We start from the raw sequence: 15,670 nt of genomic DNA, 5'->3' as shown, positions 1-15,670 counted from the left end.
TTCTAACAGCATTTTGTTTTGTTTTTTTGTGATTGTTTCAGAATTTCCACCTCCTGTGTTCCAAATCCAGACTGTTGAGAGTACTGAGAGAAAACCATCCATCTCAGCACAGCCAATACACTCATATAGGAAAGGTAGAGACACACACACACACACACACACTTTCACATATTTATGCAGACATTTACACAGTCTTTTTCATGCTGTATAGGTCAGGACGACACAGAGGAGAATAATGAATCTTTCTATTTCTGAACCGTTGTCTCTTAACAGTTGATGTGCGTTTTGAAGAGTTTATAAAGTTCCTGGTGACCCCTCAATCTGAGGACACCCTCGGCAGTGGTCAGTTCTACACACACAAAAGATTCTTCAGTATTTACCCACCTCCTTACTACACTGTTTAATGTTATTTCTTACAAGTCTGAGTGCGTTTATTCCAGATACGCTGTACTTCCTTGGGGACAATACCTTCACAGAGTAGCATTCTCTGTTTGATGAGTACAAAGCGCCACCTTACACTCTTCCTCACACGAGTCCTGCGTATAGCATTGGGATTGCTGGTAAGTACACAAACACTTGCCAATTCAGTATGCACAATAGCAAAAAAATTATGTGAATCCTTTGGAATCACCTGAATTTATGTATCAATTTGTCTTAAAATCTGGTTTGATCTTTATCTAAGTTACAATAATGAACAAACACAATCTGTTTTAACTAATAACACACAAATTATTGTATTGTTCTTGTACATATTTAATACATCATTCAAACATAAAAAGTGTAGGTTAAAAAAAGTATTTAAACCCCTTGGCTAATGACGTTAAAAAAAAGCTAATTCGATTTAGGAGTTGGCAAACCTGGCATCCAATTAATGAAACGAGTTTGGAGATGTGGGTTAGAGCTACTTTGACTTATAAAAAGCACTCAAACATTTTGAGTTTGCTATTCACAAGAAGCATTTGCTGACGTGGACCATGCCTCACAAAAAGAGATCTCAGAAGATCCTACGATCAAGAATTGTTGCTTTGCATAAAGCTGGTAAGGGTTACAAAGTTATCTTGAAGAGCTTCGATATTCATCTGTCCACAGTTAGACAAATTTTCTATAAATGGAGACGATTTAGTACTATGGCTACTCTCTCTAGAAGTGGCCATCCAGCCAAGATGACTCAAAGGACACCACATAATTCTCAATGAGGTAAAAAAGAACCCTAGAGTGACAGCTAAAGACTTGAAGGAAACACTGGAACTGTCTGACATCTCTGTTCATGAGTCTACTATACGGAAAGCATTAAACAGGCATGGTGTCCACGGCAGGCCACCAAGAATGAAGCCGCTGCTTTCCAACAAACACATTGCTGCGCACGTGAAGTCTGCCAAAGACCACCTTGACACTCCACAATGCTACTGAGAAAATGTTTTGTGGACTGATGAAACTAAGGTTGAATTGTTTGGGAAGAACACGCAGCACTACTTATGGCATAAAAAGGACACTGCATACCAACACGACAACATCATCCCAATGGTGAAGTACGGTGGAGCATCATGATTTGGGGCTTGGACCGCTTGCCATCATCAAAGGAAAAATTAATTCCCAAGTTTATCAAGATATCCTACAGGATAATGTCACGGCAGTTAAAGCTCAATAGAAGTTGGGTGATGCAGCAGGATAATGATCCTAAACTTCGAAGTAAATCCACTACAGAATGAAAAAAATAAAAAATAAAATCCACCATTTGGAGTGGCCAAGTCAGAGCCCAGACCCAATAGAGATGCTGTTGAATGACCTCAAGGCATCAAGCCATTCACACCAGACATCCTAAGAATATGGCTGAGCTGAAGCAGTTCTGTAAGGAAGAATGATCCAAAATTCCTTCTGAACGTTGTGCGGGTCTAATCCGCAGATTACTAGATTGAAGTTATTGCTACCAAAGCAGGATTGGCCAGTTATTAAATCCAAGGGTTCACTTACTTTTTCCACACACCATTAATGTTTAATAGGATGTGTTCAGTAAAGTCATGAAAGATTATAATTGTTTGTGTGATGTTAGCTTAAGCACATTGTTGTTAGGTTATGAATTTGATGAAGATGAAATAAAATGTTATGACCAATTAATGCAGAAAACCAGCTAATTCCAAAGGGTTCAGATACTTTTTCTTGCCACTGTAGATTTAGTTATCGAGGATGCATACACACATTTCACACAAAATGCAAAATCTCTGCTGCAGGACCAGGTACTGGTGTCCCGTTTCACTAGCATAGCCCCGGCTATTCTGAAGTTATCTATGGCAGGAAGATGTGTGGAGCTCTGTGCGCATACAAATGCATTATTTACAGCTAGAGTGCTAATATATACTCATGTGCTATATGAACAACCCAAACTGATTGTGCATTTAATTTGTGTGTCCTCCCTCACAGGCTTATAAATGTTCTTTTTGGTTATTAGTGGTTTAATGGCAAATGCTTTACATCAGTTGTCTAATTATGATGTGTATATTACAGCCTTGTCTGCTTCCAATTATATATTCCATTTAAACAAAGACAGCCCATTCATAAGGATTTGGTAGTGTAAATGGACTGTATGCAATGCATCCCCTGCTCAGTAACTGTATTGTCACCTGCGCTGCATTTTCCAACAGTGTGATCACAACCCGGACATGAACATAAGTAACATAATCCCACTTATTCCATGGCTAGTTACCAAATAAAAAATAAATGGACATGAAATTGATTATTTTTTATTATTAAACAGTTTAACAGTCATTATGCAAAAATATTTGACCATAGAATGCTTTGATTGACCAGTCAGAATCAAGTATTAATAAATCAGAGATTTAACTGTGTGCATGTGTTTGTGTAGTTGCTGTATTTTCCAGATCGTTGGTGGCATGCATCTTTTTCACACAAAATGTTTAAAAAAACCCAGCGTCTTTATTTCAATTTTTCTGGATTGATGACTGATGTCATGGCACATCTCTGTTTACCTGATGGACCAATCAGAACATTTGCTCAGAAGACCAACAGCAAGACAAAGAAGTCTAGTCTGCCATCCTTCCATTGACTTGAACACTTTTTTGGTAAAAAAGCTCCTTTCAATGAAAGAATCTGAAAATTGTAAATTAAACGTAAATTTTTACGTGAATTTTTTTTAAAAATGAATTTTTACATTTTAAAATAAAGTTGAGTTTTGTAGGCATATTGTGTCTGGTTTAAAAGCAGCTCTGTTTTACTGAACTAAACAGATGCTTGATTCAGGACGAAGGTTAGATAAAATGATGAATACATCTTTCTCTTTCAGATGCCTAAAGAAGCAACACATTTTGTATCACTAAAGCAAAATGTTTTCATTGTACTAAAAATACATTTATAAAAATCAAGAATCTTTATAGACACACAAAGACACTGATATTGAAAAGAACATGATGTACATTTTACTGTAATCAGTTACATTTTTAATTAAATTGCCATTTCCACATCTGATTGGATGCAATAAAATGTTTGTTTTTCCTGAAATAATTGGACCCTTGAGACTTGAGATTTCTGTTCCACATCCTGAGCTTTGAAGTAACACTCATAATCCATAGGCACAGTATGTAATTACAATGATTCTGGCTCTTGTCCCGACACATATATTCAGCAGCTTCATGAACATACAGTATGTCATAATAGTGCTTGTATAAATGAGTTTGTCTTTTTACACAGGAATCAATCAATGAAGTAAAAAAATAAGGGTTTGGGAAGGGCACACTGTATTCAGAAATACTATCACCCCTGAAAAGAGACGGTGATAATGTGTTTGGAAATGTGGTTGAAACGGCTTCTCTATCCGTCCAATCAGAAGACAGTCCTCTAGATGATGTCACTTCCTCCAGAGCTGCTGTCCGGCAATGTAGGTTTCTCTGACTGTCAGTGAGTCATCAAGCACTACAAAATCTACAAAACAAACATGTAACTAGACCTACTACACACCAAATAAACTTTATCGTCACAACATCATCCATCCTGTAGCAGAACTGGGTTTACTTCTTGTCGCCAGCACTGTATCTATTTCAATTTGATTGAATCTGGACATAAATTCTGGCAACCATTTCCTCTGAGAATTCCTTTTTTCATCAAAAAGGATTACATTTGAAGTAGGGGTGAGATTCACAAAAAAATTGTGATAATGTAAAGACATGGGAACCTTGATATTGGCAGAAGGGCTTTAAAAAAATGTTTTTTTTAAATGTATGTATTTTATGAACAACAGACCAGTGGTCGATTCTGCATATACCGATAACTAAGGTAGTGGAAAAGGCCAATAACTGACTAATCGGCTGATATTTTTTTAAATTGATCTATTGAATGTTAAAAAAAAATGTCTTACTGTGACAGGAACAAGCATAGAGTCTCTAAGTATCAAAAATAAATAAAATCCCAGTTGAAGTTTGTTGTGTATACCATCGGCATTGCCTTTTGTCAATAACCGATAGTTCAAAAAAGCAACTATCGGCACCGATTGATCGTTAAAACCGATATATCGGTCAACCTCTATAACAGATGGGGCAAATGTTTGTCTATTGGATGACATCTGTTCATTATGAATGTCATTATGAAAAGCAACAGATGTTGAAAAAGAGGTTGAGTGTCCTTATAAATCCTGAAAGAATTGACTATACCCGCATCTGAGCCTTAATGAGAGGTCGATTCTCTATATGCTGATAACTAAGGTAGTTGAAAAGGCAGATAACCGATTAATTGGATGATATTTTTTCACATTGATCTGTTGAATGTTAAAAAAAATATCTTAGTCTTTTCTTACTGTTGCAGGAACAGAAAAAGAGGCTCCAAGAGTTCAAAATAAATAAATTCCCAGGTGCAGTTTGTTGTACAACCAAAATCCCATCGTCTTTGCCTTTCGCCAATAACCGATAGTTCCAAAAAGCAACCATCGGCACCGATTAATCGGTAAACTGGTATATATGGGTTGACCTCTATAACAGACGGTGCAAATGATTGTCTATTAGATGATATCTAATCATTAAGAAGCAACAGATATTGAAAAAGAGTTTGAGTGTCCTTATAAACAGGGACATATACCGATAACTAAGGAAGTGGAAAAGGCAGATAACCGATTAATCGGCCAATATTTTTTAAAACTGATCCATTGAATGTAAAAAAAATAAAAATCTTAGTCTTTTCATGACAGGAACAGACAGAGGCTCCAAGAGTAAAAAATAAATAAAATCCCAGGTGCAGTTTGTTGTGCAACCAAAATCTCTTTGATGTTGACTTTGCCAGTAACCGATAGTTCCAAAACGCAACTATCGGCACCGATTAATTGTAAAACCGATATATATGGGTTGACCTCCACTACATACGGTGCAAATGTTTGTCTATTGGATGATATCTAATCATTATGAATGTCATTATGAAAAGCAACAGATGTTGAAAAACAGGTTGAGTGTCCTTATAAATCTTGAAAGAAGTGACTATACCCGCATCTGAGCCGTATTCCAGTGTTCCCTTCCTGTGACTGACACCCAGCAGCTGTGCAGGATGCAGTGATGCCGCTTCTAATGCAGCTTCTACTGTACAACCTATACACACAAACACACACAAACCCTCTATAACATAGACCATAGACTCAGATCTACATTTGATAAACATCAATCAGCATGCAAGCACAATAAACCGAAAAAGAATGAACTAAATATACAAAAACATGTTGTTGACACACTCACCTGATGCCTCTCTAAAGTGTCTTACACACATGTCCATCGTAGCAATGCTGCCACTCAAAGTGGTAGTGCCTGAAATCACAGCACCCAAAAACCTTAAACAACCTTAAAAAATCATTCAGATCAACAGCAGAATTACCAGATTAATCAATCATGTTACCAAGCATCCATTTCAGTTTCAGATATGTACTAAAACATCCCATCTTATGTCTCTCTTTGGAGATGGAAATGTCTGGAGTCTATTTTCTGAAATGTATTGAGCAAAATTTTGCATGCACAAAAAGCTTACCAAGTGTAATATTTAAACTCAATGCCCAGTGCTTGTTCCCTTGTACATAAACAAATCCATTAATATGAGTTAATTTGCTGTGTCGAATAGAATTATGATACAGATGTCATTTTGACAGACCTGCAACGTAGGCATGAAGCCCCTGGATGTCTATCTGCTGCTGTCCGAGTGTGTGTCGACCAGGTGGGAGGCCCATCGCTGTCACAGCGTCAGTTACCAACACCAAACCTGGAACACAAACACACACACACATATACTGTTTGTATATGTGTATATATACACTCACTGCGAACTTTATTAGGAAAACTATGGTCCTAATAAAGTGCCCGACGTGGTCTTCTGCTGTTATAGCCCATCTGCCTCAAGGTTTGATGTGTTGTGCATTCTGAGATGCTATTCTGCTCACTACAATTGTACAGAGTGGTTATCTGAGTTACCATAGCCTTTCTGTCAGTTTGAACCAGTCTGGTCATTCTCCGCTGACCTCTCTCATTAACAAGGCGTTTCTGTCTGCAGAACTGCCACTCACTGGATGTTTTATGTTTTTGGCACCATTCTGAGTAAATTCTAGAGACTGTTGTGCGTGAAAATCCCAGGAGATCAGCAGTTACAGAAATACTCAAAGGAGCCCGTGTGACACCAACAATCAAGCCATGGTTGAAATTACTGAGATCATATTTTTTTCCCCATTCTGATGGTTGATGTGAACATTAACAGAAGCTCCTGACCCGTATCTGCATGATTTTATACACTGCACTGCTACCACACTATTGGCTGTTTAATAAATCGCATGAATAAGTAAGTGTACAGGTGTTCTTAATAAAGTGCTCAGTAAGTGTATCAGAGTTCCGCTAAGAAATTCTGATGCCCGCCAACATGTCCGGGAATCATAAAGTTTGCCGGAAAATTGGAAAAAAATCCAGTCATCTAATTTCTGTGTTTCAATGCGATGCAATATGCATATTAATGCGATATATTGTAATAATGACACAACCAAGTCAAATGAACGATAAACATTTGTTTATTATAGCTGCTCTTTCATTTAAAAAAATAGGCCATCATGAAATTAGCATCTAATTAAAAAAAAAACATTCAACAATGGGGGCAAAACAAAACTACTAAACTGCAATTTGCCACATATCTTTTTGTTTATAAATAAATCCCAAATCGTTAGGTTATGTCATATAACTTCTCACTTTGGCTAATTTCCTTGGCTTTTTATTTTTCATAGCACAAAATTGATTTGCTGTCACTGTTTCTCTAAAACTTGAGATTCACATAAGTGTCCTCTAAAACGCAAGGCTGTTTTAATGGCATGAGAAATGGGAATAATGCAGGCTTCTTTTGCCAGTGTGCGGGATACAACTCGTGCTAATCGTGGATTTTCACCCGACATTGTGTCCAACATGTTTAAATTTGTCGGACATTATGACATTTTAACGGTCCAAAACCAGTAATTACCAGCTAATGGAAACCCTGAAGTTTATATATATATATACAGGTTTGGGAGGGTTACTTTTGAAATGTATTCCACTACAGATTACAGAATACATGCTGTAAAATGTAATCTGTAACATATTCTGTTAGATTACTCAAGGTCAGTAATGTAATCTAAATACTTTGGATTACTTCTTCAGCACTGGTAGATTTTTTCACTTGTTTTGACTATAAAAACTCTGCCAGTACAGTAAGACAAAATACACATGTTAAAAATACATTCTCTGAAAAACCTAAATATCTTATGCAGTGTTGTTTCTAAAACAAGATAAATCAAATTGATCTTGTTTTAAGGATTTTTAGATATTTTTACAGGAAAACAATACAAAAATTATCATCAAGAATATGATTTTTGCCCTAATATCAAAGGTCTTACTAGAAAAAAAGAAATTATGATCCAATGTGAATTTTCTTGATAAAAAAATATGATCGTGTCTGGTAACATGTGCATGTAAAATGGCTAGAAATAGCATTTTAGCTTAGCGTAAAGCTGACAATTTACACAAGGTTTATTTCTATTTCTTCTGCTCCAAACTTACTTCAAACGTACTTCTCTGTCTGCTCGTATGAATGTAACACATCATAAGAAAGTGTTTCACCGCTGTTCAAATGCACTTTGGATCGCATCATTTATATGTATAAATGTTTTCCATCTGAAAGGACTAAATATTAAATGAAACAAATGACAATAAAATGCAAAGTAATCTGTCAAAGTAAAAAATGTTCAGAACTTCTTAAACTACTTCAAAGAGTTCTCATCAAAAAATCCTCCACGTGCAGCAATGACAGCTTTGCAGATCCTTGACATTCTAGCTGTCAGTTTGTCCAGATACTCAGGTGACATTTCACCCCACACTTCCTGCAGCACTTGCCATAGATGTGGCTGTCTTGTTGAGCACTTCTCATGCACCTTACAGTCTAGCTGAACCCACAAAAGCTCAATGGGGTTAAGATCCATAACACTCTTTTCCAGTTACCTGTTGTCCAATGTCTGTGTTTCTTTGCCCACTCTAACATTTTCTTTTTGTTTTTCTGTTTCAAAAGTGTCTATTTCTTTGCAATTCTTCCCATAAGGCCTGCACCCCTGAGTCTTCTCTTTACTGTTGTACATGAAACTGGTGTTGAGCGGGTAGAATTCAATGAAGCTGTCAGCTGAGGACATGTGATGCGTCTATTTCTCAAACTAGAGACTCTGATGTACTTATCCTCTTGTTTAGTTGTACATCTGGCCTTCCACATCTCTTTCTGTCCTTGTTAGAGCCAGTTGTCCTTTGTACATTGTATAGCCTTCATTCCTCAAAACAATGATTGACTGACGAGTTTCTAGAGAAAACGGTTTCTTTTTTGTCATTTTTGGCCTAATATTGACCTTAAAGGAATAGTTCACCCAAAAATGAAAATTTGCTGATAATTTACTCACCCTCAGGCCATCCAAGATGTATCTGAGTTTCTTTCTTCATCAAAACAGAGTTTAAGACTTTTAGGATTTCATTTCAGGCCTCCTCCTTTAAACAATGCAAGTGAATGTACTCCATTTTTTGACGGTCCAAAATGCATATTTAGGGTGCATCAAAATAAACCACACGACTCCAGTTGAATAATAAAGTTATTCTGAACCCAAACGATTGATTATTTTTAGAAACAAAACAATACTTATATACTTTTTAACTACAAATGTTCGCTTCCATACATCTCTGTGACTGCTCATGAGAGGGATGACGTAAGCTCGTTGGTAAGGTCACGTGTCACGTGGAGGAGGAGGCAGGAAGCGCGTCATTGTTTTATATATATATATATATATATTTATTTTTTATTTGTTTATTTTTTTTAGGTCGATCAATAGTGGATTTTGCAGATACTGATAACTATGGTGGTAGAAAAGGCAGATAACCGATTAATTGGACGATAGTTTTTACCTCAATATGATTTTAACTCTAGAGGCCGCTGTCATACTGTAGAACCAAGCTGACCACAGAGAATTAATAAAATATCTAAATATCGCCAACTACAGTATTTGCATAGATTTTGCCGATAACCGATAGTTCCCAAAAGCAACTATCGACACTGATTAATCGTTAAAACCGATATATCGGTATACCTCTAATATATATTACCCATATTTGTGGTTGTGTGTTGTCTGTGTGTGAATACCTGCAGGATGAGCTCTGTGTGCGATGCGCAGTGCAGCAGGGTGTGTGTGTATCCCGTCTGCAATCATACCATAATAAACTGTCTGTCTGGGTGGTATGCGATCGCTTGTAAGCAATCCTACAATACCTGGGTCCCGATGATGAAACTACAAGAGCACATAGCAAATAAAATGGAGTCAGTACGCATATACGTACGTAGATTATTCAACTGATTTGTCTTCATATGGGTTAAGAGAAATTAGTGTGCATTAGTTTTATAGCTTCATTTTAACGTTGTATGACTAATCGATGAATGCATGTATGTGCAGGTGTGAGGGTGTGTATGTGTGTTACTAACAGGCAACATGGCATTAAATAAGTGCGTGATGAATGAGGCTCCGTTCTGCACGGCCTCTTCAGCCTGAGAGAGATCAGCCATAGAGTGACCTAGACAGAGAAACGTTACATTTTTACACACATATTTGTTTGCACACACACCTTGTTTGAAAATGAATCTAGGCTGGTTTGATAAGAGTTGATTATTGAGGCCATTTTTATGGCTTTGAGTTGGTTTTATCGAGCAACACGTACCTACTGACACTGCTATGCCTCGTCCTGCCAGCTCACGAATTGCTGCTCCACTATTGGCCAGTTCTGGTGCAAGTGTCACCATGGCGACATTCTCCAGGTGCCCATAGGTCTCCATCAGGTCGGCAACACCCCCTGCTTTAAAAGTGCGGAGGAACTGAGGAGGGTGCGCGCCTCTCTTCTCTACACTTATAAATGGCCCCTCCAGGTGAACACCTGATAGGAAAAAACAAGGGCAAGTAAGAAAAAGAGATCTAAATGAACTTTCTGAGACATTTCCTATGCTTTTTATGCCTAACCAGGCACGACGTGAGAAAAGCAATGAATAACAGGACATTTTCTTGGTTGTTTGGTTTCTATTTCTGCGGCATTGTGTCTGAGTAACCCCGCCCTCCATGAAATCTCATTGGTCCATAATTCCACTCTACATGTACATTAAACATAAATGATCTACTGATTGGCTGTTATTGAGTCATGTTGTGCAGCAATTTCACGTTCAACGTGGACAGACAAATTGCTTGTTGCATAACGCCTGGTTAGGACATGCAAAAAATCACAACACACATTATAGTTTAAATTTAAAAAAAAGAGAGACGTAAATGCATGTTACTCTGAATCGGTGTCACTGCTGTGCCCTACCTAAAACTCCAGCCCCTTCGGGTCCTCCATCCTGAACTCTGATCTGTGGGATGACCTGTGGAGGGACATTACCAGTGAAGAATGCACACAAACCATTTAATAAAAACCTTTAATAGGGGGCAAAATTGTTTGGTGTGGTGGAAATGACACCACAACAATTTGGAAACATTTATATCAATCCTTTCACACAATAAGTACTGAAATAGTTCATGTTTATTTTACTCTTTGCTTAGATTATTATAGTTTTAGACACATAATCTGTGTTTTAAAATGGATTTTCATAGTGTATATTGAAAGTCTGGGTTTCGGACAAGGCTAAAACGACATAATCGATACAGAAAAGGCATTTGAAATGAACCAAAAATAACTGATGAAGGCTTGGTGAAAACATCCCAATTCTGTTTTAATGAGACCTTCATATTTCAAAAAGAGTATATATATATATATATATATATATATATATATATATATATATATATATATATATATAATAGAAGTTGAGTGATATATTTGTGGGTGTGTACTTGAGCAGCTGACAGACAAATCGAGTGCAGTGATTGGTGCACGGTTTGTACCTGATGGTATATGTTTGGAGGAGATGTGACGAGGGTCGGGCAGAAGGACGTGACACCTTGTTCTAGAATCTTTTTGGCCACCACAGCCACGCCCCCTCTGATGTCACTGCTGGCCTGGGAGAAGTCTATGCCATATCCACCTATGGGTGTGAACAGGAGAGTGGCTTAGCACTGACATCAATGTAAACATTGCATTGTTATAAAATCTCAATTAAAAGAACACAGTAACATTTCTACACAGTGTAAGTGACTTTCATGAGGCTAAACTGAACACAGCATAAGTCTGGCACTGGAGTGTGTGTAATTTACCATTTATCTGTACGTCTATGAACCCGGGTGCAATGATTTTATTCCTGCAGTCAACTTTATGATCTGCAAAACCCTCCTCATCGAAGAACAGTTTCTCTGGGTTCAGAATCTTGCCCTCCCGAACCCACAGATCTTCCCTACAAACACACACACAGCCAGTGTAATAACACTATAACTCCATGATTATTGTGATGTTATAACAAAACTTTTTATTAAACAAAGTACTACACATGCAAATTTCTTTTTTCCAAAACACAACATAGCTATTATTTAGATATCGAATGCCCCTGTAATGCTCAGGTAATACAGATGTCAAAGATGTTACAAGCCATGTCTGGAGAAAACTGTATATGAACAATAATGCAAGGCTTGCAATTCTTACATCTAACTTCATTAGTTTTAGTGGTTGACCGATGTGGGTTTTTCAATGACCGATATTTATACTGATATCTAGAGATCAGGATGGCCGATAAAAATGCTGATAAACATCATAAAATTTAACAACAGCAAATTAGATGTGCACAAAATTTCTTAAGTGAAACAAACACTTATTTTATGCACTGTTTAGTCATATTTGCATAAACTTGAAAAGAGAAACACCTTGAAAGCAGAAAGTGTTGACTATCCATTGACAAATCTATTGGTAGACAGACACAAGAGAATGTTAACACTTCTGTTAATCAGCCAAGGAAACGCGGTTATCGGCTGATATCGGTCTATCACTAATTCCTTTTTTGTCTATGATGGTGTGAATATGTGTTCTTTATATATTACCTTTGCAGCCTGTGGTCTTTCAGGATCCTGCAGTTCACAAACTGTGTGATCTGGGCATCCGAGACACTCTTATTGGACGGCATGTCACCCTCACGATTAAACACACCCTATCATGAGAATTATCAGAAATATTAGAGCTCCAGATCATCTATGTGACATTTGATTGATTCATTTGTCAGCTTCAAACCACACAGAGCAACGTGAGTGCAAAAAAGAAAGTGTATCTTTAAGAAAGCAGATCTTGTATGATGTGCACACCACAATAAAACACAATGAACTAAGAATCATTGCCCTTTTGACCCCACAGACACATACACGTTTTATCTCTCTTTGTAACACAAGATTTCAATCAAGATCAATATTTAAGTCCTTTTTAACTAAAATCTACACTTTCACTTTCACATTCTTCTTCTTTAGTTTTTGGCGATTTGCATTCTTTGTGCATATTGCCACCTACTGGGCAGGGAGGAGAATTTATTTTAATAAAGAACTTACATTTTGATCTGTTTCTCACCCACACCTATCATATCACTTCTGAAGACATGGATTTAACCACTGGCGTCTTAAGGCCCCGATATATTTCCTACCAAATACAAGACCAAACGGGTGTGATGTCATTTAGAAGAAAATCTAGCATAAAAAGGAGGTGTTTTTGCACTCGTTTCAGTGGTTCGTAACAGCTCGCCTAGGCGAACTTTTAAGAAAACGTCTTACCGGCTCCTAAACACCTTCTTACTGCCATTGGTCCACGTCATCATTCGGTGTGACCTTGAGCTCCACCTACTTTGAGGCCAACAGTTAATTCTGTTTATGTTGTTCAGTCAGTCAAGATCAATCAATATGAACACACCAGTGTGCAGTTATTAGCAAGCTGGTGCAAATTTACCTACATCTGTATGATCGTTCACACAGAGACATCTTCCAAGAACATGTGATGGAATTTTTTAGTTTAATTGGTCTACAAAAGGAATCAAATCTACGCAAATACTCTCAAGTGCCCATTCAGTCATGTGCCATCTGCAGCGAAAGCCATTTACACATCTACCCAAAGTAAGATATGTCTCTCTTAACATCATTCTTTTGTTTGTATTTTGCCCATTAACACTCTTTTATACACCCATCTTTGCAGTAGTATCAGTGTCATCATAAATTACAATGACAGTGTGTAACCGGTGCATATTATGGCCACGTATAGCATGCTAGCTCAATAGCTCCATGAATTCAGAATGTAAACAATACAAACAACTACTTTTAATTGACCTCGTGTTAATTCTACTCATAGAATGAGGTGTAAAGTCATTGATAACTCTTTTTAATGTCACATTAGTTAAGGTTTTACTGAGCGTCCTCATATTATAATGCTCCTCTAAACGCCTCCCACAGCGGTGTGACCGGTGTCTGAATGTTCGCAAACGGTATACCATTGCTCGGCTTTTTAGAACGTCTTATTATCCCTGAATGAAGAAAGCAGAAGACCTTTCCGAAAGTATATCGGGCCTTTATGGATTACTTTTATGCTACATTTATGTGCTTTTTGAGCTTCATAGTTTTGGTCACCATTCACTTGCATTGTATGGACCTACAGAGCTGAGATATTCTTCTAAAAATCTTCGTTTCTGTTTCGCTGAACAAAGAAAGTCATACACATCTGGGATGGCATGAGGGTGAGTAAATGAGAGAATTTTCATTTCTGGGTGAACTATCCCTTTAAGAAAGCAGATCCTGTATGATGAGCACACCACAATAAAACACAATGAACTAAGAATCATTGCCCTTTTGACCCCACAGACACATAAACTTGTATCTCTCTTTTTATAATACAAGATTTAACTTTGAACTGTCAAACAATTTTTCCAATTGAGAATTCTTCTATCTTTATGAAGACAACCAGATTCCATCAACAGTTGCATTATGACGTATATGCATTATTTAATTCAAAATGATGAGGCTTTCAAATGCAGAAAGTGGTGCTGTTGATAGCAGACAGTAAACAAACACACCGGCGAAAAATAAGCGGACACACATATTAAAGCCAGTAGTTTTACACGCGCAGTTTACGCATTGATCTAACGGACACATGATCGTGATCATCGGCTGTCGTTTCGTAAACACTTACCGTTAATTCACATACTCTGGTTCAGTCCGCGCGCCAATGTGCCGTAGGAAGTCCATGAGCAGCCTGTGTCACGCGCCCTGTCAGCTGATGATGGGACGTGGCCAAACCGAGGGATTTAAAAAGGCAACTTTTATTTACATGTACTATTATATGTTCATTCTTGGGATTCGGTTATATGTCAGTACCACAGACTTTTTAAAGTGGTGGTTCACTAAAATGAAATCCTAAAAGCTTTTTACAAGATCCATTGTAATGAATAGAAATAATTATTGAATTAAAATAATTTTTAATCATAAAAAATGCCTTCTTTCTTCTTTTCAGCACATGAAAATGTGGTTCCACCCATATGTGACATTAACCAGAAATGACATCATTCAGCTTTCATCAACAGCGTGGTGCAGAAACAGGTAAGAAATATCATAATTTGTGTTTATATTTTGAAGTGTATTATAGTGAGATGGGTATTGTCAATGTAACGTTGGTTGCTGGCACGGGCAATGACGATGATGAAGACGATGACGTAAAGATCAACCCAAGTGCAGTTTATTTACATAAGTGATCTTCAAAACGTGAATCCAAACCATAACAAACATAAATGACTTGACTACGCTACACAAACACAATACCTGACAAAGTACAATGGTAAACATGAGGGCTTAAATACATGGACAAGTGACATGGCATGGAGCAGACTCAGGCATGGCTGTGACGTGGCATGGAGCAGGCTCAGGGGAGCAGACTCAGGCGTGGCTGTGACGTGGCATGGAGCAGGCTCAGGGGAGCAGACTCAGGCGTGGCTCGTCGACCATGATGTGGGACTCCGGCTCATCGACCATGACGTGGGACTCCGGCTCGTCGACCATGAGGGCTATTTCATTAAAGTCCACCCGGCAGGCCACAGCGCAGAAGTCCTCCACATAATCCTCTAGGGGACAACTCCCTTGACGTAGGCGTAGGAGTCGGACCGCTAGGTTCATATTGTGTAGTTCAGGTATTCTGTAACGTTGGTTGCTGGCACTGGCAATGACGATGAT

At 37.8% G+C, this 15,670-nt stretch overlaps 1 protein-coding gene and 1 long non-coding RNA gene across 4 annotated transcripts in view; one reads left to right on the top strand and one right to left on the bottom strand.

Annotated features, from left to right (window-relative positions):
* Positions 1-305, top strand: part of LOC127452351 (uncharacterized) — a 1,550-nt gene extending 1,245 nt beyond the window's left edge. Inside the window, exons 2-3 of the long non-coding RNA XR_007899238.1 lie at positions 42-134; positions 274-305. This is a non-coding gene — a long non-coding RNA (uncharacterized LOC127452351). The remainder of the gene's footprint in view (positions 1-41; positions 135-273) is intronic.
* Positions 306-2,722: 2,417 nt separating this feature from the next.
* On the bottom strand, positions 2,723-14,714 carry amdhd2 (amidohydrolase domain containing 2). Of its 3 annotated transcripts, XM_051716823.1 has the most exons (14): positions 14,637-14,673; positions 13,235-13,303; positions 13,016-13,103; positions 12,521-12,627; positions 11,747-11,883; positions 11,438-11,577; positions 10,863-10,917; positions 10,227-10,439; positions 9,994-10,082; positions 9,658-9,802; positions 6,130-6,237; positions 5,724-5,792; positions 5,478-5,579; positions 2,723-3,933 (listed from the first exon to the last, which is right to left on the bottom strand). In XM_051716823.1, exons 4-14 carry the CDS (start codon positions 12,601-12,603, stop codon positions 3,860-3,862), a joined length of 1,215 nt encoding a protein of 404 aa, XP_051572783.1. In that variant the 5' UTR covers positions 12,604-12,627; positions 13,016-13,103; positions 13,235-13,303; positions 14,637-14,673; the 3' UTR covers positions 2,723-3,859. The 3 variants fall into 3 exon arrangements, with proteins under 3 accessions (XP_051572783.1, XP_051572784.1, XP_051572782.1); XM_051716824.1 differs by lacking the exon at positions 13,235-13,303 and having other exon boundaries at positions 14,637-14,676; XM_051716822.1 differs by lacking the exons at positions 13,016-13,103; positions 13,235-13,303 and having other exon boundaries at positions 14,637-14,714.
* Between the last annotated feature and the right edge of the window lie 956 nt (positions 14,715-15,670).

Source organism: Myxocyprinus asiaticus, chromosome 14 (assembly GCF_019703515.2).
Source record: "Myxocyprinus asiaticus isolate MX2 ecotype Aquarium Trade chromosome 14, UBuf_Myxa_2, whole genome shotgun sequence".
In the NCBI taxonomy this organism is placed as follows: Eukaryota; Metazoa; Chordata; class Actinopteri; order Cypriniformes; family Catostomidae; genus Myxocyprinus; species Myxocyprinus asiaticus.
This window is presented reverse-complemented; position numbering and strand designations above follow the sequence as displayed.